Genomic DNA, 27239 nt, shown 5'->3' on the forward strand with positions numbered 1-27239 from the left:
GAAACTAGCAGAGAAACCATCTGGCCCTGGGGCTTTATCTGGGTGGATCGAAAAGGTAGCCTCTTTAATCTCTGCTGCTGTAGGGTCCTTGATCAATGACTCATTTGTTTCATCAGATATGCAGGGATTCAGAGCTTCTGCTATCGTGTTGGATCCGTCAAAGGGGGAAGATGTAAAGAGTTTCTCATAGAAGTCACAAATCACCTTTGAGATTTGATCTTCCTCAAACCAAGGTTTATCCTCCTCATCCTCTATGACTGTCATCCTATTTTTTGCTTTTCTTCCCTTTGTCATTGCATGAAAGTATCCTGTGTTAGCATCTCCTAGTGTAAGCCATAATTGTCTACTTCTCTGCTTCCAAAAAGCCTCCTCTTGTTTATAAGCTTCTAGTAGATTGACGTTTAGCTCGTGTATCCATGAATCATTTGGTGTTGGATCAGACATAGCTTGGTCCAGCTGGCTGCGGAGTCTGGTTAGGAGTTCATTACTTTTTTCATATGCTGCTTTACTCCATTTGCAAATTGCTCTTCTGCATTGGGTGAGGCGTTCTTCAACTTGCAGGTATGCAAATTTTGCCCATGTGTCTTGTATGATTGCTTTGACTTCCTGGTTTTCTTTTAATCTCCTGTCATATCTGAAGATTCTGGTGCTTTTCCTCTTTGTAGTGTCAAGAAAAGACAACAGCGGACGGTGGTCTGACGCCTCATACTTAAGGTACTGGCTTCTACACGATGGGAACAGATCAGACCAGGAGGAGTTACTTATTGCTCTGTTAAGCCTACATTGGACCAGGTGCGTTCCTCTCTTTCCTCTCCATGAGAGGAAGCTTCCATGGTGTTTAAGGTCGTAGAGGTCATTTGACGATAGGAATGTTCTAAATGCTACAAACGTTCCTTCAGCTCTGCAGGGTCCACCACATTTCTCGTCATTATTGACAATCTCGTTAAAGTCACCAGTGAGACACCAAGGTTGTCCTGCTGGAGGTTGTAGCTGCGTTAACTTGTTCCATACTTCCCACCGTTTTGAATGGTCAGGCTCTCCATAGACGAAGGTTGTTTGGAAAGAGATTCCTTTGTTCACGATATGTGTGTTGATGTAGTTTGATGTGGATGAGAGAATCGTTAACTCTATTTCTTTTTTCCAGGTGAGGAACAGACCTCCCCCTCCTGGTGTATGTGGGGCGACAGCATGGAAGTTCTCCGGGAACAAGAATTGGAGTTCTTTAAGGACCATCTCTGTAGGGTTCTTTGTTTCCATCAAGAAGACTATATCGGGAGAGTTTCTTCGGTATATCTCCTCCAGGCGCTGGACTATTGCAGGGTTCCCAAGCCCGCAGCAGTTCTAGCTCAGTACAACTAAGGAGCCTGGGGTCGAGGAACCCGAAAATCCAGCTTCTTCTTCGAGATAGCAGGGATTAACTGTATTGGTGGGTTCCTGGAGCTTTTTGATGTTCCCGCAACAGACTCTCCTTTGTCAGCTCTTCTCTGAGGCTTGGAGGTATGTCCTTTTGGGGATCCTACTGCTCTTGCTATTGAGCGTTGAATTTGTGATATCTTCCTTTTCTTAGAGCTATTTCCCCTTAGAATATTAAGACTGCTGCCAGACGGTTTATCCTGTTTCGATTTTTTGGCTCTCCTCCTTACTTTGTTTTGAAACTCTTGAAGTGTTTCTTCCTCCCCTTGCGTCTCTGCCGGGTCTTGTGGAGCCGGAGATGCTACCTCTGTTTCCATATTTGGGCTAATAACTATAGATTTGAGTTTTGCAGGCCCTTCATTGCCTCTCGTAGGAGTTGTGTCACCATCATTGTGCCTAGTCTCTAGGTCCATGTTTCCTTCCTCCACCTCATTTCTCCTGGTTAAGGGGCTACATGTCTCTAGTGGAGCTTGGTAGGGTGGAGCGTAGAGAGGGTATTCTTGATTTGGCGGTGGTGTGTTGGGATTGCTCTCAGACCCCAACGTTTGGGAGATTAGAGATTGTCGACGGGTTTCCGCTGCGATGATTGCTGCTGCCGTCTCCTCCATTTCGCCAGATGCATCCCCTTGGAGGACTCTTTGCCTTCTTGCTGCTGCTTCCACTGGGTCGGGGCAGCTCAAATATTGTCTTGTAACCTGCTGTAGGTCCTCCATCACCTCTTCCATGGATGGAATGTTTAGACCTGTGTGGTTCAAATGTGTTTTTCCCACTGCAGTATCCTCTCTGAGATCAGAGTTCTGCTTCTCTTCAGTTTTGGGTCTTTCCTCTTGACTCACAAGTTGCTTGGCTCTCCAGTGGCCTTGGCTTCTTTGGGAGAAGAGATCTCGCCCTCTTTGTGTACCTCTGTGTTTGGCTTGTCTGCTCTGAGTATACTGTGGGGATGAGTATTGCTGAGATTGCTGGGCTGAGTAGTGCTGAGGTTTCTCGAGTGGTTGTTGGCTTGGGTGTACAGCCTCTTGCATGGTCAGCATGGGTGGGGCAACCCGAGTTTGTTTCGTGCTGATTCTATCTCCAAATGGGTTGCCATGTCTATCCACTCTTGCCTTAAAATCAAACTGGTCCGTACTCTGCTTCTCACTGTTTTGTTCCCTTTTTCTCCTCTCATTTAGATGAGCTTCAGTTGTTTCTCTTCCATAGAGGGTACCTTCTGATGTTATCTTGGGGTTGCAGGTCCAAGGTTGTTCCTCATCTTGTCGCTGTGGGCAGTTCTTCCTCGAATGTAGTAGTGAGAAGCAGGAGGTGCAGTGGTATTCCAGCTTCTCATACTCTAGGGTAATTGATGTTTCCTCTCCTGAGTCAAATTCAATAATTAGTTCCTTCACCAGAGGCTTTAAACCATCCACTGACACTTTAACTCTTGCTGTTGTTCTTGTTAGTTCATGGTTTTCCATTGTTCCCAGCTCCTGGCCCACTCTGAGGACCATGTCTTCTTGCCAGTAATGAAGCGGTAAACCTTTGATCCGGATCCAGAAGGGAATCATGGACGGGAAGGCGTTGGAGATAACTGGTTCCCACCTTTGAAGAATGACCATCCAATAAGAAAAGTGATAAGGTCTGTTATCCAATACTCGTCTTAGATCTTCCTCCTTCTCGAATCTGAACTGGAAGCAGTTGTTTCCTAGATCTGAGCCTACTGCTCTGCCTTGCAGGTTCCACTTGCGTGGAAGGGCTGGGATGAGGGCCCAGATTTTTTGCTCCTGTGGGTTGGTAAGTCTTCCTATCAAAGTGAGGGCATTGTCTTTGATGAGGGCTGAAGTATCAATGCTAGGGGCTTTGATTCTTTTAACGTTGGTGTTTTTTCCTTCTCTCATCTGGTGTTTATCCTTCTCAGCTGCAGTGAATCTCGTCGCCATGATTTTGTGTAGTACTCGTTGCTGGAGGAGTGAAAGTCGACTCCTAGCACTCGTATACTAACTTGAAAAGACTCGGCGTTTAGGGATCTTCAGGTAGCTTGTGTAAGGGGTTTGTAATTTGAAAGTTCTTCGGTTGTCTATGGAAGCTTTGATCTGATGGACTTGTTTCTCTGGTGTTTGAACAGCTGGAAACATGTTTCAGACTTTGGAAAATCTCTTTGGATCGGATTTGGATGGTTTGGAGGTAGTTTGCCGTCTGCGGAGGATGCTACTTTGGGTTAGGAAAATAGGGTTTTCCGAAAATGCTTAGGAGAGACCGGTGTGCACTTTCCTTCTGGGGCAAGAAAGTGAGTAGTCACTTTCAAGCTAATGTCCGCTGGTCCTTCAAGAACTCCTTGCCTCGGTAGTTGTGTCTGGGAGAGTTTTTCTCACCGAGACTTTTTTCTCTACACAAAAAGAAGATCAATATTCGAAAACAAATCAAAACAAAATAAAAGAACGTTTCTTAACCTAAAAGGGTAAAAAAAGACATCATCATTTTCTCACTTGCAATGTTTTTTGGGGGTTATATTCTCATTTGTAAAGTTCATTAATTGATTCACCTAATTCATTAATTAGTAGTTAGTCACTAAGTATCCAAAATTCACCTAACTCATATTATCTGCGACCACTATAGCTCAATTTGTCCCTGGTGGTGAACTAGTTGTTCCCCCACCTGGTTATACTTCATCGAAGGTAATGTTCCGTGAGAATGACGGTCGTGCTTTAGCGACCTTATCGATCTACTACTACAAGAGGGTTATCATCAGATTACTACGGGTCTTAAGAGCTATGACGTTATTTCGGTAATGACATGCAAAGAGATAGTAGGTAAATTCTGCGACAATATAGCGAGTCAATACAAGGGTATCTTATTTGAACATGTAGTTTTCATATCATTTCAAAAAGAACGGAACATCATTAACAAATAGTTAAAGTCCTCAGATGAAAACATTTTCTCTCGAAATTTCAAAATTTCAACCAATCTTATTAATTATTTTCTTTTTGAGTCAAATTGACTTGATTGCTTATTGCTTAAACCCAGATAATTTTCCCAACATACAAACAGATTCAAATATGTTTATATTTCATCTGCTTCAATTTATAAAATGTACTATAAGAAAATTGTTGTTCACAATATCAGATATTTTTACTTTAAAATTTATTAATAAATTGTGTAACTAATTGTATTTTATTATTTTATTTATGATTTACTATTTATTTTTATAATATTTTTTAATAAATATAATTTTAATATGTTTTTTTAGAAAAAAATATCATGCTGACAAAAAAAGACAAAATATCATAAGTACATAAACCTCATTCGATAAGACAAAAAATAAAGAGATGCATGTCTATTTCGACGTGCATTTTGTCGACGATATCATAATTGAGCAACCACGACCGCTTATCTTACCAAACACAGAACAGATGGTTTGTCCTAAGCCTGACAGTTTTTGTTTTATTTTATTTAGAGCCACAAGAAAAACAAAGAAGCAATGATTCTATAAAACAAGATAAAAATGTATCTCTTGTGGCTCTCTTTAAGATACGGTGTTGAGCTTTTGTTTCCACAATTTGGGACAGAAAGAGAAAAAAAGTAGAAATGAATTCAAAGTTTCATGCTTTTATGTACCCAAGGTTTGCTTTCGGTCACATGACTCCATATCTACATCTAGCTAACAAACTTGCCGAGAAAGGTAACAGAATCACCTTCTTGCTGCCCAAGAAAGCTCAGAAACTACTTGAGCATCTCAGTCTCTTCCCACAACACATCGTCTTTCACCCTCTTACTATCCCTCATGTCGATGGCCTCCCTCCTGGCGCTCAAACAGCTTCCGATATCACCGTCTCCTTGGGCAAGTTCCTGACCAAGCCATGGACCTCACACGTGATCAGGTCGAAGCTGCGGTTCTCTTTTGAAACCAGACCTGGTTTTCTTCGATTTCGCTTGTTGGGTTCCCGAGATGGCCAAAGCATTAAAAGTGAAAAGTGTGTGTCATCTTGTGGTATCTGCGTCTTCAATAGCTTATTCACTTGTCCCCAATGCTGAACCAGAAGTTGCCCCACAGGCTTATCCTTCATCCAAGGTCACTTTCCGTAAGTAAGACGCTTATTCCTTGTTGCCAACCGCCTCAAATGCCCTTAAGAGGATTATTAATCGGATTATCACAGGCTTTAAGAACTGCGATATCATCTCGTCAAGAACTTGCCAAGATATCAAAGGTCAGTTCTGCGACTTCATCGAGCTTCAATACCAGAAGAAGGTTCTCTTAACCGGTCCAATGCTCCCTGAGTTAGACAAAACTATAGCACTAGAAAATCAATGGAATCACTGGTTGAGAGGTTTTGAACCAGGGTCTGTTGTGTTTTGTGCACTAGGCAGCCAAATCAATATAGAGACGGATCAATTCCAAGAACTTTGCCTTGGAATGGAACTAACAGGCTTACCGTTTCTTGTAGCGGTAAAGCCACCAAAAGAGGCAAATAGGATGGTTCTCTAAAGATAACCTGAGAGATGCAGTCATATCCGTGATGGTGAACTTGGAAATCACGTCAGAAGGAACCACACGAAGTGGAAGGGTTATTTGTTCAGACGTGGAATAATGAGTGGTTATGCGGACAAGTACGTAGAAGCATCAGTGAATTTCGTCCATAAATTGAATCATGAAATACTTTGTAGCGTTTTAACAAATAAAGTCGTGTGTATGAGAATATTAGAAAATTACGGACAGTGAATTAAAGAACGCTAAAAACGTATTTCAAAACATGATTGATTACGTACGTGAGCCGTTCTTTCGTACTTATCACGTGATTGAATAGACTAAAATCATAGGCTAGTTAGAGCACCATTAACGCTTGGAGTGCTTAATTTTTTTTTTTTTCTAAGTTTTTTGTCTGATTTAAAAAAAAAAAAATTAAAAACTAACCAATCACGGGCCGCCACGAGTCAGTGGAACCCGTGAAACAGTGCAAGCACTGAAAAAACACGGCGCTTGATCTGGCGTCTTTGGCGTCACTGCTTCCTCTTTTGCTATGGAGCCCACCCCTTAGCACTTGTCTAAGCGTCCCCGTTAATGCTGCCCTTACGTACTATATTTCATTCTAAACTCATAATAAGTTTCATATATTTTCTCATTTATTTTATTTACATTTTCCTTTCAAATAACATCGGTTGTTGTTCCAAAATATCAGTCTCCTAAACTTTCATAGGTACAAAATACAAAATATCTATAGACTACAACTATGAATTTGTTATTCACTGTTATCAAGTATACAATGAAAAGTATAGTGGCCAACTTGTTCACGGTATGGCTTGTTTTTCCGGTCCAGATCAGATCCGATCTCGGATCTGGATCCGTGTATTGTGCTCAGCTCTAAATAAATGGCATAATTAACTTAATATTCACGTAGAATGCACTACTTACACATAACCCTTACTAATTATTAACCTTAATCAACCACTAGCCAGGCCCTGCCCTGATAGGAAGCTCTAGAAGCATGAGATTCCAACCTCCAAAATATATATAAATTTTTCAGCCATTTTTCTTAAATTGTTCATTAGTCTAGTGGTATTGAGAGTAAAGTTGGAACCCTTGCACCCTGAGTTTGAACCATGAGTTGGTCGTTAGCTTTTTTTTTTGAAATAGTTCAGGACCGCTATTGCCACTAGCAAGTATTATAATATACAAGATATGAGCCTGTTGCATCACAACGGGTTTTTGTTTGATGTTTTAATTTAATAAAAATAATAAAATAATAAATCATTTTATTATAGTATTATGATTATTTTTTGCATATGTTGTTTGAGATTTATTTTATAATTAAAATCCGTTTTCACACATAAGTTCAAGTTAATATTTGTATTTTATAATCATGGTGCATAGATGAATTGTTATAAACTTTAGATATATCTTTTATCTTGTAGCATATAAAATTGTAGATGTCTTGCGACAACTTTTGCATCTCGTTGCTTCACATTTTTGCATCGAGCACACGGACACAATAAAGTTTGCCGCTCCTCGTAATCTGCTTGATTACACCCAAATTGAATAAATGCGTCAATGCCCCCAAGAAACACTTCTGAAACGGAATTACTCTCAGGATCAATCCTTTGATCCACCCATTTCCTAGACTCAAAGTAGAAAGACATAGTTTTGTTTAGAAAATTTGGGTGAACATCAAAAGTTCTTAATGCTTCATCTGTGAGATGTTTATATATTAGAATGTAGCCACTCTTTAGCCACTAAAGTAGCGTGGCTTTTGAAAAATATCACTGCATAAAGCATCTCAGCCACGGTACATCCATGAATAAACCGTGGCTATGTTACATTTGGTCAATACGATTGGATATAACAGTACTATTTCGATGTCGGCACATAAAAACAAAACATAGCCACTAATTATTGTAGTGGTTAAATCGTGGCTAGGTCTGTTCCCACGAAAATTGCGTTGCTAGTTCGTGGCTAGTGTAGCAACGCTATTTTTTTCGTGATTTAATCGTGGCTTTGTTTTGGGTTTTTGGCTAATATTTTTTTCGTGGCTGCGACGTGGAGGTAGCGTGGCTTATAGCCATGGTTATGTAGTGGCACTACCATGGCTATGCGGTAGATTTTTACTAGTGGTTGACAATGAGAAAGTTGAGGTAGGACACGTCGTAGGAGAGCTACAGAAAGCAGACATTCTAACCAAAGCGTTGGGAAGAATCAAGTATAAAGAGATGAGAAAGTTAGTAGGAGTGCAAGATGTCAATCAAGTTCACTTCAAGCTTAAAGGGGAGATTGTTGGATAAGCTTGAGTTAGCTTGAGAAGCAAGCAACCTAAATCAATTGAGTTATAGATTAGAAAATTATCTATTGATGCTTACCTAATGAGTTTAGGAAGTTTGTGTGGTTATATATATGGAGATGCATGCGTGTTGCAGAACATATGAGTTTGAGAGAATATTGTGTGCTCGAGTTTTGAGAGATTAATATAAGTGAGTACTTATAATTCTGAAATTTTACATCTAGAGACACTTTTTCACATTCCAATTACACTACAAGACACTTATCACTTGAGACACATTTTCATTTGTCAAAAATACTCTTATGACCTTAAACTAAAGGGAATCTCTCTCCTCTTCTTATTTCATTTTTTTTCTACTTTATGTTTTCATTTACTTTTATCTTAAGTTCTAAAATATATTAAACAAAAATAATTGTCATAATAAACTATATATAAAATTCTCTATTTTTTAAGATCTATTTTCATATATATATATTTTATATATATTAATGTTTAAACAAAATTAAATGTGGAAATGGATACCATAACGTGGATAATAGAATTAATTATAAATTAGTTGTGGACATGGACATCTTAACAGAATTATAAATTAGTTATAAACTAGTTGTGAACATGAGCAGTATTCATTCGATTCCATTCATCATCTTGGGATCTAAATTCAACTCTAATCAAATTTGCATCCATCCACATCATAACGAAGCGCATATCCCTTAGATTAAAAATCTCTGACATGCAAAATCTATTATTCTCCGACAGAAGGTAAACACTTCTTCAATTTTTTTCTCTCCGCTCATACTCACATTATCATCTCTTCTCATCTTGATTGAAGTTTAATTACAGATAATTTATCAATTGGGCTGAAGAAGCAAATTGCTTGTGTTGGAGATGACGAACCTACTGCTTCATCTCTAGTTGGTGGTGGTACTAAATCTAAGGAAAACTTCAATATTATCTTTTGTAATGTATCTCAGGAGGTCCATATGAGAGAGAAAAATAAGAAAAATAGAGGATTTTCTATGCATATCAATGGTATCCTTTAGAAGTTCTTGGCAGTGACAACCAATTGTATCAAAAACATATGTATTGGCTTTGTATCAGTCCACAACTTGTGGTATCAAAACAAAGAAGTTAGATATCGACAAATTTTTTTTTTCTTTTGGTGAGGGTTTTGATAAGAGAGTTTGTGTCCATGTTTTATGGTATAATTTTAGTAACATGAGTACATGTCTACGTATTGTTGTATAGTTTTATAGAATCAAAACACAGAGTTTGTCCACATTATCTACTATAAACACATTAACATTGCATGTCCACATATTACTCATCACTCATCCACACATCACCCGTCCACAAAACATCCAATCACGCATCACCCGTCCACAAATCACCCATCCACATGTTACCTGAGTGTCCACAAGTGTCGTTTCTATTAAGGGTAAAATTGTCTACAATTTGTCGGTGGCCCACAACAAAATGTGTCACATGTAAGAAGTGTCTATAGATGTAATAAAAAGTCAAAAAGTATCTTTTAGTGTAATCAACTCTATAATTCTTGAGTTCATATTCTAGAGCCGAGACAATAATTAACCCAACAAAGGGTAATGATGATAGTTAATGTTGTGTACGAGGTTTGTGTTGGCTCTATGCCTCCAGTCAATGAAAAATATGTTCTTTCGTTTCTCCGGTTCGTTATCGTCGGGGACGTATCCACGGTGGAACGAGACGATGTCTCCGCTCTCGAGTTTCATTTCTTTGACGAAACGACACCATCCTTTAGTCATCACGTAGCTCTGGCTACTGCTCCAATACGAGTAGCGGAACCTTCACATCTTTCCGGTTCTGTCTTCAAAGTCCAATACCGTACCGGTTTGATTGTCCTCTAAAGGGAAGTAGTTCTCTGCATGTTGCTTTGGTATCACGAGCCGGTTTAGTTTCCCGACGTCGCTTGGTGTTAGCACTTTGTCGAACATGTGCTCTCCTACCGCCGAGTTGAAGTTGTTGTTGCCGGAGCCACTAGCTCCGGTTTCGGTCGGTTCTTGGACAGGGGTCGTCCTCGTTGTCGACATATTCATCAAGACTATTATATAAACTTTGTTCCAATTCAAGATCTTTTAAAAGGTATTCAACTCTTTTTAGGGCTGTTTGTATGAGTCATCTGGATGAAGATGAGAGTTTTGTTTGTTTAGGCACTAAAAGTACAACTCATCCAGATGAATCATCCGAATGACTTTCAAAAATTTAGGCTTAATTTTAAAGTCCATCCAGCTGAACCAATTTGGATCATTTGAATAGAGATGGTTCATTCAAAATGGTATAATGTTTATTATGCCCTTAATGTAATTCACAAATTACAAACCTAAACATAATGTTATTTTGTCACACACGAAAACTGACAAAACCACAAAAATGCGTTTTTCCACGAAAACCGCAAAAACGTGTTTTCCCGCCATAACCTGTTTTCCCGCCATAACGTGTTTTTCCGCAAAAATTGCAAAAACACGTTTTCACGCCAAAACCCCAAAAATGTGTTTTCCCACCAAAATCGCAAAACGCTTTTTCCCGTCAAAATTGCAAAATATCATTTTTCCGTCAAAATGAAATATCTTCTTTTCTCCAAAACCGATTTTTTTTGTTTTCCTACCAAAACAAAAAAAAACGTGTTTTCCTACCAAAACCGAAAATCTCATTTTCCCGCAAAAACTGCAAAAATGTGTTTTCCCAACAAAATCGCAAAATCTCGTTTTCTGGCCAAAATCGAAAAATCTCGTTTTCCCGCCAAACTGCAAAAACGCGTTTTCCCGTCAAAATCGCAAAATCTCGTTTTCCGGCCAAAATCGAAAAATCCCGTTTTCCCGCTAAAACCGAAAATCTCGTTTTCCCGCCAAAACCGCAAAAATGTGTTTTCCCGCCAAATCCGCAAAAACGTGTTTTCCCGCCAAAATCGCAAAATCTTGTTTTCCGGCCAAAATCGAAAAACCCCGCTCTCCCGCCAAAACCGAAAATCTCGTTTTCCCGCCAAAACCGCAAAAACGCGTTTTACCGCCAAAATCGCAAAATCTTGTTTTCCGGCCAAAATCGAAAAACCCCGTTTTCCCGCCAAAACCGAAAATCTCGTTTTCCCGCCAAAACCGCAAAAACGCTTTTTCCCGCCTAAATCGTAAAATCTCGTTTTCTGGCAAAAATCGAAAAGTGCGTTTTCCCGCTAAAACAAAAAAATCTTGTTTTCCCCCCAAAACCGCAAAAAACTCGTTAATTTTGAAATAATTCTAATGTAAATATATTAGATTAAATAATTAAATATAATATAGTTAAAATTAATATCAAATATATGATTAAATCAACACAAGGGTATTTTGGTAATTTGTTTACTAAACTCATTTAGATGGAAATGAAAATAAATAAACAAACATAAAATTCATTTAGATGATTCATCTAGATGAGCTATTTGGATGGACAAACAAATATTCATAAAAATCTGAATGGATCATCTGAATAGATCATACAAATGGATTATTTGGATGAAGATGACAGATGCCGAAACGAACAGCTCCTTAGTGGATGTAATGAGTGGTTCTTGAGAATATGGTGACCTGATAGAAAGTCTTTCAACATACATGAGATTATATTTAGCAGATACAAAAATACAAAATAAAACCCACAACCGCAAATAGTAATCGGTAACTGGTAATTAAAATCAGGAGTTAAAGAGCAAGTGACGCACAAATAAAACGCTAGAATCCAGAAGAAGAAGACAGACGTACTCTTTAATATTTAGAATTTATCCAAATATTCTCTCTGCATCAAGTTCCCATTGATATTTTATTAAATATTTGTATTAATTTTCATAAATGACCCTGTAAAATAAATACGAAATTCGAAAAACAACTAATGGGTCATAGTTAACCGTTGTGATCAAGCCAGTCTGGTCCGACGTTTAGGATACATGTTGGGATCTAATCTAGGCTCGACACAAGCCAAGAGAGGTTTAGCCATGAATAAGTTTTCTTTCGATTCGACTAGCTCGACTTTGCCCGTCTTTGGAGGAAGCGTCCAGTCGAACCCTTGAAGAAGCCTTCCCAGTAATGTAACAATCATATAGGTCCCAAGCTTAGTCCCAACGCAGCCACGCCTACCGGTTCCAAATGAAACGAGTCGCATGTCTGGCTCAGTCAACATCACTTCATCACCGGTTAGGTGACGCTCAGGCTTGTAGATGAGTGGCTCGTCCCATGTTTTAGGGTTTCGACCAATACCAGGACGACTCACTAGAATATGACTGCCTGTCACATTTTCAAAAATATTATATTGAACTGAGTAAAGAAAAACTTAAAAGTGATAACAATATCCATGTCATAATGCATTTCTTTATATCGTAAACATAACAGAATTAACAAATACTCTAGATATATCAAGAACAATAATAAGTGAAATTTTGCTTAATCGCTTTGAAGTTGAAGGGAAAGAGGGGAACTTAAAAGTTATTTATAAGGTGAATGTGTTCTATAATAAAAAAGTTATTTAATAAATTATCATGGTGTTTTAGAAAAATAATAATAATAATAATAATAACAATAATAATAATAATAATAAGGAGATATAACAAAATTGTTCTTTTCAACATGTTGGAACAGAAGTTATTTTTAAAGGGCAAATTACTGGAAAAACAAAAAAAGTTAAAAGATAGAGAAAATTAGTTTGAGAAAACATGGGGTTTTTAATGGATACCTCCAGTTTTCCTATTTATTTATATAAAAATAAAAAGGATATGAAAAATAAAGAAATTGTTATTAGAAATTATCATGGTATTTTAAGCAAAAAAGTAACAATTATAATTAGGAGATATAACAAAATTATTCTTTATATATGTTGGAACAAAAAGGTTATTTAACTTAAGGGCAATTTACTGAAGAAAAGCAGAAAGATAGATACAATTAGGGTTGCGAAAACATGTTTTAATGGATATGTACATCCAATTTTCCTAATTAATTTTAGAAAAATAAAAGAGATATATACATATATACCTTTTGGGACGAAATATCCAGCGAGAGTTGTGTCTTGACGAGCCATGTGAGGGACGAGGAAAGGGTTGGTAGGGTGAAGTCTAAGAGTTTCTCTGATACACGCTTTGACGTAATTTAGCTTTGGTACATCTGATTCTTGAACAAGTCTATCTTTTCCCACAACCCTATCAATCTCTTCCACTGCTTGTTCAAGAATCTCTCTTTGGTTCAACATTTCCGCTAATGTCCACTCTATTACATTCACTGCATTATCAATGCCCACTACATCAAGATCCTGCCAGCAAGAAAAAGAACTTATCAACAATATATACAATTTAAATTAGCAATAATGAGTAGATTTTTAACACGAACAATGGAAAGATGTGTGATTTCTTCGGGCGTAAGCAGCGGCTTGCCCTTATCATCTTTGAGAGTGAAGAGGATATCTAGCCAATCCTTGGGCACGTTCTTGTTTGCATCGCAGTTTTTTCTCCACAAGTCTATCTTCTCATCAATAATCATTTTGTTGTACTTAGCGATAACATCAACGGCTTCTCTTAACACAACCTCCTCTCCTTGAAGATTCCATCCTCTAAATAAAGAGTAGTAATCAGCTATGTAAAAGCTAAAGAAACAATCAAGAGCCTTGAAAATGGCGTCAAAATGTTCTTTCTCCATCGGACCGAGGCTCCCATCCTTTGTCGTTTCCTTGAAATGCTTTCGACCAAACAAGAGTCTCATCTTCACACTGTGAGTGTGGGTGCATACGATATCCCTTACGTTCACTAACCTACCTTTCTTGTATAGGTTAAGAACATATGCGAGGAGGTTGTCGGATTCCAAGTTTCTAACGTCGCGTAATAAGTCTAAAGCCTTTGTGGACATTAACTCGGACGTCATCACTTTCTTCATCTTCATTTGTCTCTCGCCGTACTCATCGAACACCACCCCCTTGTACCTAATGTTTAGGCAAAACTTAATCACTTCACATGTATACAGTTTTATGGAAGACGTAGGTTACCCATTTTTTTTTTGGACATTAAACGGCTATTTTAATTTTCAAACGATGAACATAGGTAATTCATATTATAAGTGGTGGATAAATATCTCTATTATGAAATATAGTTACCCGCAACTTATGTATTCGGCGGAGTAAGAGTCCGGCCTGTCTGCAAACACCGAGTCTTTTTCCTTGACGACTTCACGGGCAATCTCATCAGACGTTATGGCAATGACATGAACACGACCGAAGCGGAAGCAAGCTATATCCGTCTTCATATCGTTCATCACACGAACTATCCACTTGGTAGTTGGTCTGTTCATGAGCATTCCCACTAAGTTTCCGATCATCGGAATTCCAGGCGGGCATGGAGGGAGCTGCTTACCACCACCATCACCCCCAAGAAGAAGTCCTAAGAACCTTTTTATGAGAAACAACATACCCAGAGTGATACAAAATGTGATATAAACTGAGGTGAAAAAATTATATTCCATCACGTTTCTCCCAATTCTCAGTAAGAATTTTGGGCTAGATTATTATTATTTTTTGGTTATGCATTCTCTAAACATAGATTGTATATATATATATATATGTAAATATATATTGATCTAGGTGTTTTCCTTCATTAAATACAGCAATAAATTTTCAAAATTTAAATTTAAAATTTTGTTAATATTTCAGATTTTATTATTTCCTTACCAATATTTTCATAAATTTTTGATTTAATTAAACTTAAAAATCAAGATAAAATAAACGATTTTATTTATTTAAAGTTCTATTTAAAAATATATATGTATATATATTTTAAATTATAATAATATATATATTTTTATTTATATCTTTTTGTTAAAATATATTAGATCATTGTATAAATTTAAGAATAAAAAATTTGATATAAGATTGTATAATAATCAAAAAGTAAAACTAAATAGTATTTCTAAGATTTTTAGATATCAAAAAGAAACTAATGGTATTAAGATAAAAATTTATATTTTTAAAAAATACATAAAATTTTGAAGAAGTTGTTAGTAAAAATGTATTATTATAAAAAGTAGAATTAAATAATATTTTAAAATTTATGATATTTGGAATTTTTTGAAATTTGTTATATTTCCATTATTGTATTATTTAATGATATATTTGAATATATTTACTTTGATGAAGATATGAGTTATTATCATACTAGATATGAATCCGTGGGTTGCACGGGTTTTATTTGATGTTATCACTAACACATAAAAAGAATGAAAATATTATTTCACATTAGATCTTGGATTTTCCAATATATATTGATGACTTATTTTAGTAAAAATAATCTCTTTTCTTACATCAATTTTGATTAGTATTTCTATTTCAATAGTCATGGTGTTTTTCTATTAAAAATTATTAAAAAGTAAAGTTAGTTAATTATAAGAAAAATAAGATTACTTTTACGTTTTTATTTTATTTAGACTTTTAAAAAGAAAATTAATTATTTTATTTATTTTAGATTTTTATACAACTATTTTATTTTTAATAGAAAAATTCTGTTTAATTATTTATATATTTTGTCTTATACATACAAACACATTTTTATCATATTCACACATACTCATGTACGACAATAACATCAAAATTAAAAGTTATGCTAGCATCATGAGATATAATAAGGATAATAAAAAGTTGAGCTGTATCAAAAAATTAAAAGAAAATACTCAGGTAATACTTTTCATATAAATACTTTTGTTTTCTGTAAAAATTATATGTGGAAGCTTAAACCTAAATATAGATGTAAAATATTTATAGCTATGTTTTGTCTTAAAAATTAAAAGAAAATACTTAGCTAATACTTTTCATATTTTTTACTATTCCTAATTTTTTTTACCATTTATAAGGAATAGTTTTTTTCTTTTCATTCCTTCTCATACTTTTTATTTTAGAGGAATATAGAACAAATTTGTTCCTCACTAAAATTGATAAGTGTTATGAACCAGATTGTGGATGGCTTATAACCAAGAGATTATGATTTGAAATCTTTCCATTTATCTATGACGGTGTAATGTCCTATATAAGGAACCTCTATGTTATGAATAAAGATAGATTTTTTCATTACTTTTACAACACGTTATCAGCACGAAACTCTAAATCCCTAATCTAATACCCAAATCGAAAAACCCTAAAACCCTAACCCTAGCCGGCGATCCGACGAACCCTAAACTCCGATCGCGTCTCTTGTTCCCGCATCTGTTCCAGCTCGCGTCCCCGATCAGCTTCAGCCCAAGGCGTTCCTGATCTTAGCTCAGACGTTCGCGACTCGAGAGCAGCTCCAGCACGCGGCCTCTTCCTCGTTCGCGACAACATTAGACAGCTCGCGTCCGACGATCAAGGCGTTCCCGATCAAGTAACAAAGGATGTCCACGACCCGATAGAAGCGACTCGATCCATTCCAGCTCGCGTCCCGTTTGTGTCCAGCTCGCGGCTCAACTCCTTTGGTGGTCCGATTCAACAATCATCTAAGGTTAAAAGGTAATTCAAAACCTAAGAACCCATAATCGAACTTGGATTGATTGATAAAAAATGAATCCTTAAAACCCTAATCTCTATGAATCAAAACCATAGGGTAATAGATCAAAAATCCTAATTGAGTAAATCGAAGCTCTAAAAGTTTGATACCCCAAACCCTAAATCATGTTCCTACATGATTAAAACCCCAAATCGGTTTTTACAAGTTAAAATCCGATAAACCCTAACCCTATATCTATAAACCCTAAATAATATAAGTATCAGAATTAATTATACTATAATTATCAAATCACATATTAAAACCCTAATCGAATATTTTGAAATCAAAACTGTTTTCGGTTTTGATCATTGAGGTTTTAAATCTGATTGAATCTGATGCTATGTTGCTAGAATTGTTTGACCGTTAAATTGATAGATTTATTTTCTCATCCTGCTTGGTTAATTGTTCATCTGATTTAAAATTGTTTAAACCGACCAGCCTGTTAAAACATTGATTGAATCCGATAGGTTGCTAGCTTGCTTTGCTTATATAATCCGATAGGTTGATAGATTGATTGAGGTTTACTTGTTTAAAATCCGAATGATCTGATTGCATGATTCTTGAGGTTTAATATCATCTGCTAGGATTGATAGTTTTGTAATCTGATCTGTTTTAAATAGAAACCCTAAATAATCCATATGATAGGTTATATTGATCTGATTTGGATGTCTTTGAGAATTGAGAATCCGTATGCTAGGTTGATAGATTCATGATAAAATCTAATGTCTTGAGGTTTAAGATTGTATGCTAAGTTCGATTAAATTGATTGATCTGATTATATGTTTTTGAGGTTTGATAAATTCGGATACTAGATAAATGATTTACACATGGTTTATGCTAAATACCAATCAGCCTTGAAACTGATTCATTGAAATTCATGCTTGAAATCTATATTCTAGTATTGCTAAAATCAGCCTTGAAACTGATTGAGTGATTAATAAATCTTTTTACTAGTCTTGCTAAAATCCATTGATTGTTAAACCCTAATTGCATGATTAATTGAATCTGTTTTTGCTAATCTTGATAAAACATAATATTATGAGCACATAGAAATATTATTGCTGAGACTTGCTAGAAATTGACTGATTGATTAAATGCTTTAAGATTGATAGTCTCATTGTCCTCACAAGATTGAAATCCGAATTGATTGTTTTTAAGAGTAAGGCCGCATGAAAATTATACCTAAATATTGAGTGATATATGATTTGAGATGTCGAAAATCAACCTGGATTTTGCTGCCCTAAATCTCTCTGGAGATAATTATTTACGGTGGGCATTGGATACAAAGATTATCCTAAAGTCAAAAAGACTTGGTGAATGTATCATAGAAGGCAATAATGCCAATGAGAAAGATTGATACAGGGCAATATTAATTATTAGCCATCATCTTATTAAGAGTCTCAAAGATCAGTATCTGACTATAGAGAATCCTCTAGACCTTTGGACAGAGTTAAAAATCGAGATATGATCACCAAAGAACGGTGTTATTACCAAAGGCCCTATTTGATTGGAGGAATCCCAGAATCCAGGACTATAAGTCCGTGGATGAGTCTATTGCTAGCTGGGCAAAATAATGGATTACTGATGAGAAACAGTGAATTGAGACCTCCTGGATTAACCCCATTACCTGATACCAATAAGGCCGCAGAAGAAAAAAAAGGTAACCACGTCCAGAATGATAGACCACACGGTCATGGCCGTGGAGGGTGGAAAGGACGTGGCCATGGCCACTATAACACATTTGGCCGTGGGAATCACTATGGCAGAGGCCGTGGGTATCAACCCAATTTGAGCCATGGTCAAGGCAGTGGCCGTGGTATATCCTTTAAACCACAAAGCTCGACCAAATCAGTGTGCCATAGATGTGGAATGGGGAACCATTGGGCTAAGATATGAAGGACTCCCAAACATTTTTGTGACCTCTATCAAAGAGAGTCTGAAAGGGAAGAATCCTGAAACCCACTTGGTCTATAAAGATGGTGAAAATAATTTCGAACATGATCAAGATGATCTTATGGAATATGAGACTTATGATTGCCTAAAAGAATCAAGTTGATAATCTGATTTCGACATCAAACTTGTGTGATTGCTTTGCTTGTATGCTTTCTCTGATTATTATCTCCTTGAATTTATTTCTATTACATTGTCTGCTTAGATTAAATGAATGAATGATTTTTCTATATGAGTACACTGGAAAACGCCAATATAAGTACTAAAACAGGTATCGCCAGTCTGAAAGAAGACTATGGCTAGGCTAATATATTATTGCCTAAGGGTATGCATCTAGAAATCAGTGATGCCTTATATTCACCCAGCTCTAAGAGCAAGAGCAGTCTATTGAGTTTTAAAGATATAAGAATGAATAGTTTCCATATTGAAACAATGGGCGAATGAAACAAAGAGTTCCTTCAGATATATATATATATAAAATCGCCCAAGACCATAATAAGTCCTAAAGACTATACATGCATTCTCTACTGACCTAGACTATGCATAGATCAGTATGATAGAGGCTAAAAGTCTGCGAAAATATACACTTTATGGCACGACCGGATTGGCCATCCTGGTCCAAAGAATCTCACGTGTGTAGAGTTATCCCAAAGAATCTCACGTGTGTAGCATGTACACAAGGGAAACTCATTAGGCCATCACCAGTAAAACGGCTACGAGCCCCTTTTTCATAAATAAAGACTATATGTCTAGATAATACTAGTGAATACATGTCCCAAGCGTTTAAATGATTAAGGTATGTCCATGGGGGTAGTAAGTGTGGACAATTATGTGATACATGTCCATATCAAGAACGGCTTGGCCGAAATATTTTAAAACGCAAATAGCTGATTGATAGACCATAACTTATGAGGTCAAAAATCCCATTCACAGCTTGGGCCACACGAAATTTACATGCACCTAAGTTAATACGCATCAGGCCATTTAGTGAGCATAGATATCCTCTATCACAATTATTAACGGGTCAAGAGCCAGACATACCCCATCATAAGACATTTGGATGTCCTGTCTATGTACTAATTGCTCCACCACAGAGAACTAAGATGGGACCTCAAAAGGAGAATGGAGATATATGTTGGATATGATTCTTCCACAATAATAAAGTACTTTGAGCCAACTATGGGTGATTATATTTGAGGCCAGATACACGGATTATTTTAAGACCAGGAGGAGAAAAAAATAATAAAGTTGGTAAAAGAATGGTAAAAGAAATAGAATGGAATCAACCATCAATGTCTTGGCAAGATCCTTGGACTAAAGAATGTGAAATAGAAGTCCAAAGATTATACATTTACAAAGCTAGCTAATCAAATGCCAGACACATTTGCTGACCCAAAAAGAATGACTAAGTCATATATAAACCAGCTTGTAAAGCACCAACGAATTTGATGTCCAAGAAGAGACACAGTCAAGTTGCTACAGAGTCTAGACAACGTATGAAACGTGGTAGACCAATAGGTTCCAAAAGATAAGAATACTCGGAAACAAAAGAAAGGTGCAGAGAATGATAATCAAAATCCAAATCCGAGGTTACTAAGGAAACCATCCCAGACATGGAGATAAGGCCGGCCGGCTCTAAGGTACATGTACCAAACAATGTAGCTTGGGACGCCAAGCTGTAAAGTATTAAAGGTCCTGATAATAATGAATCTCAATCGATTATATCATGTCTGGAACATAATGGAACCAATAAGGAATGTTGACATAAGATGATTTATTTGCATACAAGGTAGCACTTGAATTTATGAATATAAGCGAGGATCATGAACCCACGTCAATATAAGAGTGCGCACTCGTAGAACAGATTGAATTGAATGGAAACGTGGGGTTAAATAGTTTAAGGAAGAAATGTGTATTTGGCCATATGATTAAGTTGTGTTAAAAAAAAAGGTTGTGTTAAAAAAAAAGGCCATATGATTAAGACTCCATATGATGTTAAAACCAGTGGATATAAATGGGTCTCGTGAGGAATAGAAATCGTGAGATATAAAGCTGATGTTGCACAATGATTCTCACAAAGACCAGTAATAGATTATGAGGAGACATACTCCCATGTGGTGGATGCAACTACTTTTAGATTTCCCATAAGTCTGGCTATATAAGAGAGAAAATTAGACTTGCAGCAAATTGATGTAGTGACTGCATATTTATATGGTCCACTGGATAATGAAAGTATTGGAGGGTATTGAGCTGAAAGTACATCAAGTTCTCGAGAACAATATTGATAGTCATCAAAGTATATGATCTGAATATCCTAGGAACCTCTAGATACAATTTCCCAAACAGTTGAATATCTCAAGAAAGAGTTTGAGACGAAAGATCTTGGAAAACAAAGTTTTGTTTGGGATTACAGCTTGAGTACATTAACAATGAAATCCTTGTGCACCAAATATTATATACAGAAAAGGGTACTCAAGAGATTTAATATGGACCAGTCTCACCCATTATCTAGTACATGGGCGTGAGATCACTTATTTTGGACACTGATCCATTCAGTCCAAAGGTGGACGATAAAGAAGTCCATTTAGTCCTGAGATGGACGATACTGTGATTGGTCCATAAGAAGGACGATGAAGAAGCCTTTGATTTTGGTTTATTTTATACTAACCAGCCCAAAGAGGGGTTATTTGGTTTTGTTGATTTATTTTCAGACAGGTTATGTTTTACACATGGTGGTACACGCATATCACAGCAACATCATCCAAGATTTCGTGTGTGTGTATTTGAGGTCGATGACTCAATATGTTCGATCAGATTGTGGTATGGCCGATGGTAAAGAAGAACCAACTATCATGTTCGAGGACAAAACATATTCTGCCTAAGATCTTCATCACCCACATATTGCAGAAAATTGGAGAGGTCCAAGGGACCTTCAGTAATGTCCAAATCAGGGAGAGTAATGTGTGTTGTACTCTTTTTCCTTCACCATGGTTTTGTCCCAATTGAGTTTTCCTGGTAAGGTTTTAATGAGGCAACATTAAAGTACATTACAAGCTCTAAATAGTTATGGCATCCAAGGGGGAGTGTTATGAACCAAATTGTGGATGGCTCATAACCAAGAGATTATGATTTGTAATCTTTCTATTTATCTATGACGGTGTAATCTCCTATATAAGATGCCATATATAATCTCCTAAAAGGCCATATGATTAAGACGCCATATGATGTTAAAACCAGTGGATATAAATGGGTCTCGTGAGGAATAGAAATCGTGAGATATAAAGCTGATGTTGCACAAGGATTCTCACAAAGACCATTAATAGATTATGTACTCCCATGTGGTGGATGCAACTACTTTTAGATTTCCCATAAGTCTGGCTATATAAGAGAGAAAATTAGACTTGCAGCAAGTTGATGTAGTGACTGCATATTTATATGGTCCACTGGATAATGAAAGTATTAGAGGGTATTGAGCTGAAAGTACAGCAAGTTCTCGAGAACAATATTGATAATCATCAAAGTATATGATCTGAATGTCCTAGGAACCTCTGGATACAATTTCCCAAACAGTTGAATATCTCAAGAAAGAGTTTGAGATGAAAGATCTTGGAAAACAAAGTTTTGTTTGGGATTACAGCTTGAGTACATTAACAATGAAATCCTTGTGCATCAAATAGTATATACAGAAAATGGTACGCAAGATATTTAATATGGACCAGTCTCACCCATTATCTAGTACATGGGCGTGAGATCACTTATTTTGGACACTGATCCATTCAGTCCAAAGGTGGACGATAAAGAAGTCCATTTAGTCCTGAGATGGACGATGCAGAAGTCTTGTTTTAGACACTGATCTGATTGGTCCATAAGAAGGACGATGAAGAAGCCTTTGATTTTGGTTTATTTTATACCAACCAACCCAAAGAGGGGTTATTTGGTTTTGTTGATTTGTTTTCAGACAGGTTATGTTTTACACATGGTGGTACACGCATATCACAGCAATATCATCCAAGATTTCGTGTGTGTGTATTTGAGGTCGATGACTCAATATGTTCGATCAGATTGTGGCATGGCCGATGGTAAAGAAGAATCAACTATCATGTTCGAGGACGAAACATATTCTGCCTAAGATCTTCATCACCTACGGATTGCAGAAAATTGGAGAGGTCCAAGGGACCTTCAGTAATGTCCAAATCAGGGAGAGTAATGTGTGTTGTACTCTTTTTCCTTCACCATGGTTTTGTCCCAATTGGGTTTTCCTGGTAAGGTTTTAATGAGGCAACATTAAAGCACATTACAAGCTCTAAATGGTTATGGCATCCAAGGGGGAGTGTTATGAACCAAATTGTGGATGACTCATAACCAAGAGATTATAATTTGTAATCTTTCCATTTATCTATGACGGTGTAATCTCCTATATAAGGAACCTCTATGTTATGAATAAAGATAGACTTTTCCATTACTTTTACAACAATAAGGAATACTCTTCTTTTTCATTCTTCTAATTTTATTCCTCTGCATTTTTTCTCTACTCATTCCTAATGTTCCTATAATGGTCACCGAAAGATATAAAATCTTGTAGATAATTAATCTTAAGGGGTATGAAATCATGTAGATATAATCTTAAGAGGTATGAAATCATGTAGATACTATTTTAAGAGGTATGAAATATTGTAGATAATCTTAAGAGGTATGAAATCATGTAGATAATATTAAGAGATATGAAGTCTTGCAGATAAAGGGGTAGAAATATGTAGAAACTCAAGGAATTGTATACACAGCTTAAGGGGTAAGGGGTAAGCATATTCATGTGTTAGATCGGTTTGATCTCAGCCGTCCATAAGGAAAGTTGGAATGTGTATATAAAGGGGTGATACCTCATTGTAAATTATCAAACAAAATTTTCTTCTTAATTTTGGCTCTCTTTGAAGAGTTTAATTTTTTTTGTGTTTTGCTTGTTTCAATAAGTGAAGAAAAATGGGACAAAAGCTCCACGCTCTTATGTTCCCATGGTTCGCTTTTGGTCACTTTACTCCATACTTGCATCTAGCCAACAAGTTAGCTGAGAAAGGTCACAGGGTTACTTTCTTGCTGCCTGCGAAAGCTAAAAAACAATTAGAACCTCTTAACCTGTTCCCAGACAGCATCGTCTTACATCCTATTACCATTCCTCATGTTGATGGTCTTCCTGCTGGCGCAGAGACCCCCTCGGACATCCCCATCACGTTGTGGAAGTTCTTGATCGTAGCCATAGATCGTACACGCGATCAAGTCGAAGTCGCGGTTCGTGCTTCGAGACCGGACCTGATCTTGTTCGATTATGCTTACTGGGTTCCAGAAGTGGCTAAAGAGAATGGAGTAAAGAGTATGATGTACAACGTGATATCAGCAACATGTATAGCTCATGACCTTGTCCCTGGTGGTGGATTCGGAGTTCCTCCACCTGGCTATCCTTCATCTAAGTTGTTGTTCCGCGCACATGATGCTCACGCCATGTCGTCATTCTCTGTTTACTACAAGAGGTTTTACGATCGGTTTACCACAAGTCTCACGAATTGTGATTTCATTTCGGTTAGGACGTGTGAAGAAATTGAAGGTAAGTTTTGCGACTATATAGGGAGTCAGTACAAGAAGAATGTTTTCTTGACGGGTCCAATGCTTCCTGAGCTAGACAGAAGCCAACCACTTGATAAAAAATGGAATCATTGGCTGAGAGGTTTTGAACCAGGATCTGTAGTGTATTGTGCACTTGGCAGCCAAATCACTCTGGAGAAAGACCAATTCCAAGAGCTATGTTTAGGAATGGAGCTCACTGGTTTGCCGTTTTTTGTAGCGTTAACGCCACCAAGAGGTGCAAAGACTATTCAAGAAGCCTTACCTGAAGGATTCGAGGAGAGGGTAAAAGGTCGTGGAGTAGTTTGGGGAGAATGGGTGCAGCAACCGTTGATATTGGCTCATCCATCAGTAGGCTGCTTTGTGAGCCATTGTGGATTCGGTTCGATGTGGGAGTCTCTAATGAGTGATTGCCAGATAGTCTTGATTCCATATTTGGCTGATCAAGTTCTCAACACGAGATTGTTGACTGATGAACTCGAGGTTGCGGTTGAAGTGCAAAGAGAAGAAACAGGATGGTTCTCCAAGGAGAATTTGAGTGTTGCGGTCAACTCTGTGATGGACAAAGATAGTGAGATTGGGAGTCAGGTGAGGAAGAACCACTCCAAGTTGAAAGAGCTTGTGGTTAGTCCTGGATTATTAACCGGTTACACTGATAAATTTGTTGAGACTTTGGAGAACCTACTCGAGGTACAAAACTTCAATGAGTTACTTTAGCGTGAGAAGAAGTACGTAGCAGTTGTTTCAAATAATGCAATAATATTCTTAAACCATGCAACGGAGCGGTTGTCTTTGCTCATTTTTGGTTTTTATAAAATTTATTTACTCATTTGTGGTATGCTTTTTCCATTACTTTTATAAGAACATTAAACAAATTTCCGTAACAAAAAGAGTTGACTTTGAAAGTACATTAAAAATTAAACAAAATTATAAGCCGCAAGTTAAATACATTTCTAGCTTTATGATTTTTTTTTCTTGAGAAATATTTATAGCGTTATGTTCTTTTTTTACACCGTTATGTTCTTTTTTACACCGTTATAGCGTTACCATCATGTCAGTGCTTAAAGGTATATTATCTTTAATTATTGATTACATCAAGTGTTTTTTTTCCTTAATTCAGAGTTGATCTTATTAAAAAATAGAATTTAAGTTTTTTTTATTTATTTTCGAGATATAACATACTAAATTTCAGTTATGAATTGATAAAAAACCAATATGATTCAAAAGGATGAATCGATAGAACCAAACATACAAATTACATAAACACCTGAAAGCCTGCATCAAAGTTGTTTCCATGGCCTTTGGTGTTTTTTTACCTTATTGAGCTGCGTAAGATCTGCAAAACAAAACTCCCTTCATGATGATATTTATAAATAAACATGCTCCCATGTCTACGTCTAACTATTATTGTGTACGTATGTTATCGTTCGGGACGTTTAATCATGGTTGCTGCCAATCATCTGCCTAAGTGCTTGTCATCAACATATTGTGTTTTTGTGTATTTATTTGTTTGGAACAAAGCTATGTAAACTAGAAAACAATCCTCCATTAATATATATGTTATTTGAGACTGATATGTGGCAAAAATGCTTAAGCCTTTAGGCATATAAGATTGTTCTATCTTTACCCATTTTACAAACTTTGAAGTAGACTCGTGTTCACCGAACATATATAACCCTTTTTACCGAAGTATACGGACGGAGTGTATGACGTACTAATTTTAAAATTTTCTTTAACAAATGCTATAAATATATATAAGTGCCCCCTACTCAAACAAATCAATCACAACATATTAAAATATCAATCCATATAGTCACTACAAGAAAACAGGGGGATTCTGATGGCCGAAATCGTCGGAAATTCGTCGGAATCGGTCTATTCCGACGAACCCGTCCGTCGGTATCGTTTCGTCGGAAAAAAAAAATTCGTCGGAATTTCGTCAGAAATTCCGACGACTTTCTGACGAATACCAAGAAACGTCATTCTGACGAACTTCCGACGATATTACGATGCGGCTACACGAGACCAGAGTTCATCGGAAAACTACAATTCCGACGAACGTGGTTCCTCGGTTTATTCCGACGAACTTTGGGCGTCGGAATTTACCGACGGACATCGGTCGTCGGAATATACCGACGAACCACGTTCGTCGGTATATTCCGACGGAAATGAGTTTGTCGGTAAAGTCCGACGGATATATGTCTGTCGGTATATTCCGACGACCGTTGTCCGTCGGTATATACCCTTTTTTTTTACAAATTAATTTTGCATTTTTATATATTTTTTGATATTAATAAATTTAAAAAATTGGAAATTTAAAACTAATAATATTATAAAATTTAAATTCATAAAAACCGAAATAGGAAAAAAACATTCATAAAGTTTAAAATTCATACAAACCGAAATAGAAAAAAAAAACATTCCGAAAGTTTTATAAAGCCGAAATAAACTAAGATGAACTCGAAGACATCAAACGATCTAGCTTCTGCATAATCTCGGTGTTGAACTTCTTCTGGGATGCCAACTCAGCAAGGATAGTGGCATTCTCCGAACGGATAGTGGCATTCTCCGAAAGGATAGTGGTGTTCTGCTCCTCCAATGCCCCAATCCGTTCATCTTTGTCATGTAGCTCCTCGAGAATCATGGGATCGGCATACGGAGCTTGCGAAGAAGATGCCGGATACGAAGAAGCACGACGGGCCAACCCAACTAAACGGCCTCCTTTCCTTTTAGGAACCGCCTACAAAAAATTTAAAGTAAGTAAATATGGACAAGTAAGTAATCGACATTATAAAAAAAATATATAATAAAAAAAATTACCTTTTCAACCATCTCATTTATTTGCAATAGAGACAGGTTGGTTGAAGCTCCCGTGGAGTCGCCGTCATCAGAGAGAGGCTGAGATTGAGAAACTATCTCAGCTTCCACCAAATCAACTACACCTCTGATCACGGGGTCCTGAATTTGACCCGTCGTCTTGT

The 27239-nt window shown here is 36.8% G+C and overlaps 2 protein-coding genes and 1 pseudogene across 2 annotated transcripts; 2 read left to right on the top strand and 1 right to left on the bottom strand.

The window, feature by feature from the left end:
• The first annotated feature begins 4971 nt into the window (after positions 1-4971).
• LOC111198482 lies at positions 4972-6222 on the top strand (annotated as a pseudogene).
• Positions 6223-11650: 5428 nt separating this feature from the next.
• On the bottom strand, positions 11651-14787 carry LOC106441284 (dihomomethionine N-hydroxylase-like). Its single transcript, XM_048752346.1, has 4 exons — positions 14283-14787; positions 13526-14111; positions 13175-13448; positions 11651-12433 (listed from the first exon to the last, which is right to left on the bottom strand). Exons 1-4 carry the CDS (start codon positions 14645-14647, stop codon positions 12066-12068), a joined length of 1593 nt encoding a protein of 530 aa, XP_048608303.1. The 5' UTR covers positions 14648-14787; the 3' UTR covers positions 11651-12065.
• Positions 14788-22991: 8204 nt separating this feature from the next.
• On the top strand, positions 22992-26014 carry LOC106441692 (UDP-glycosyltransferase 79B10-like). The gene has a single exon (XM_048752347.1). The coding sequence runs from the start codon at positions 23623-23625 to the stop codon at positions 24973-24975; it is 1353 nt and encodes a 450-aa protein (XP_048608304.1). The 5' UTR covers positions 22992-23622; the 3' UTR covers positions 24976-26014.
• Positions 26015-27239: the final 1225 nt, after the last annotated feature.

This window comes from Brassica napus, chromosome C3, assembly GCF_020379485.1.
Source record: "Brassica napus cultivar Da-Ae chromosome C3, Da-Ae, whole genome shotgun sequence".
In the NCBI taxonomy this organism is placed as follows: Eukaryota; Viridiplantae; Streptophyta; class Magnoliopsida; order Brassicales; family Brassicaceae; genus Brassica; species Brassica napus.

What these genes read in the sequence shown, in the direction of transcription:
- LOC106441692 (XM_048752347.1), top strand. Translation starts at nt 23,623, where the DNA reads ATGGGACAAAAGCTCCACGCTCTTATGTTCCCATGGTTCGCTTTTGGT.
- LOC106441284 (XM_048752346.1), bottom strand. Translation starts at nt 14,647, where the DNA reads ATGGAATATAATTTTTTCACCTCAGTTTATATCACATTTTGTATCACT. An exon ending in AAATCACACATCTTTCCATT is followed by an intron (nt 13,449 to 13,525) that starts GTTCGTGTTAAA and finishes TCTTGCTGGCAG; the next exon opens with GATCTTGATGTAGTGGGCAT. An exon ending in TGGATATTTCGTCCCAAAAG is followed by an intron (nt 12,434 to 13,174) that starts GTATATATGTAT and finishes AAAATGTGACAG; the next exon opens with GCAGTCATATTCTAGTGAGT.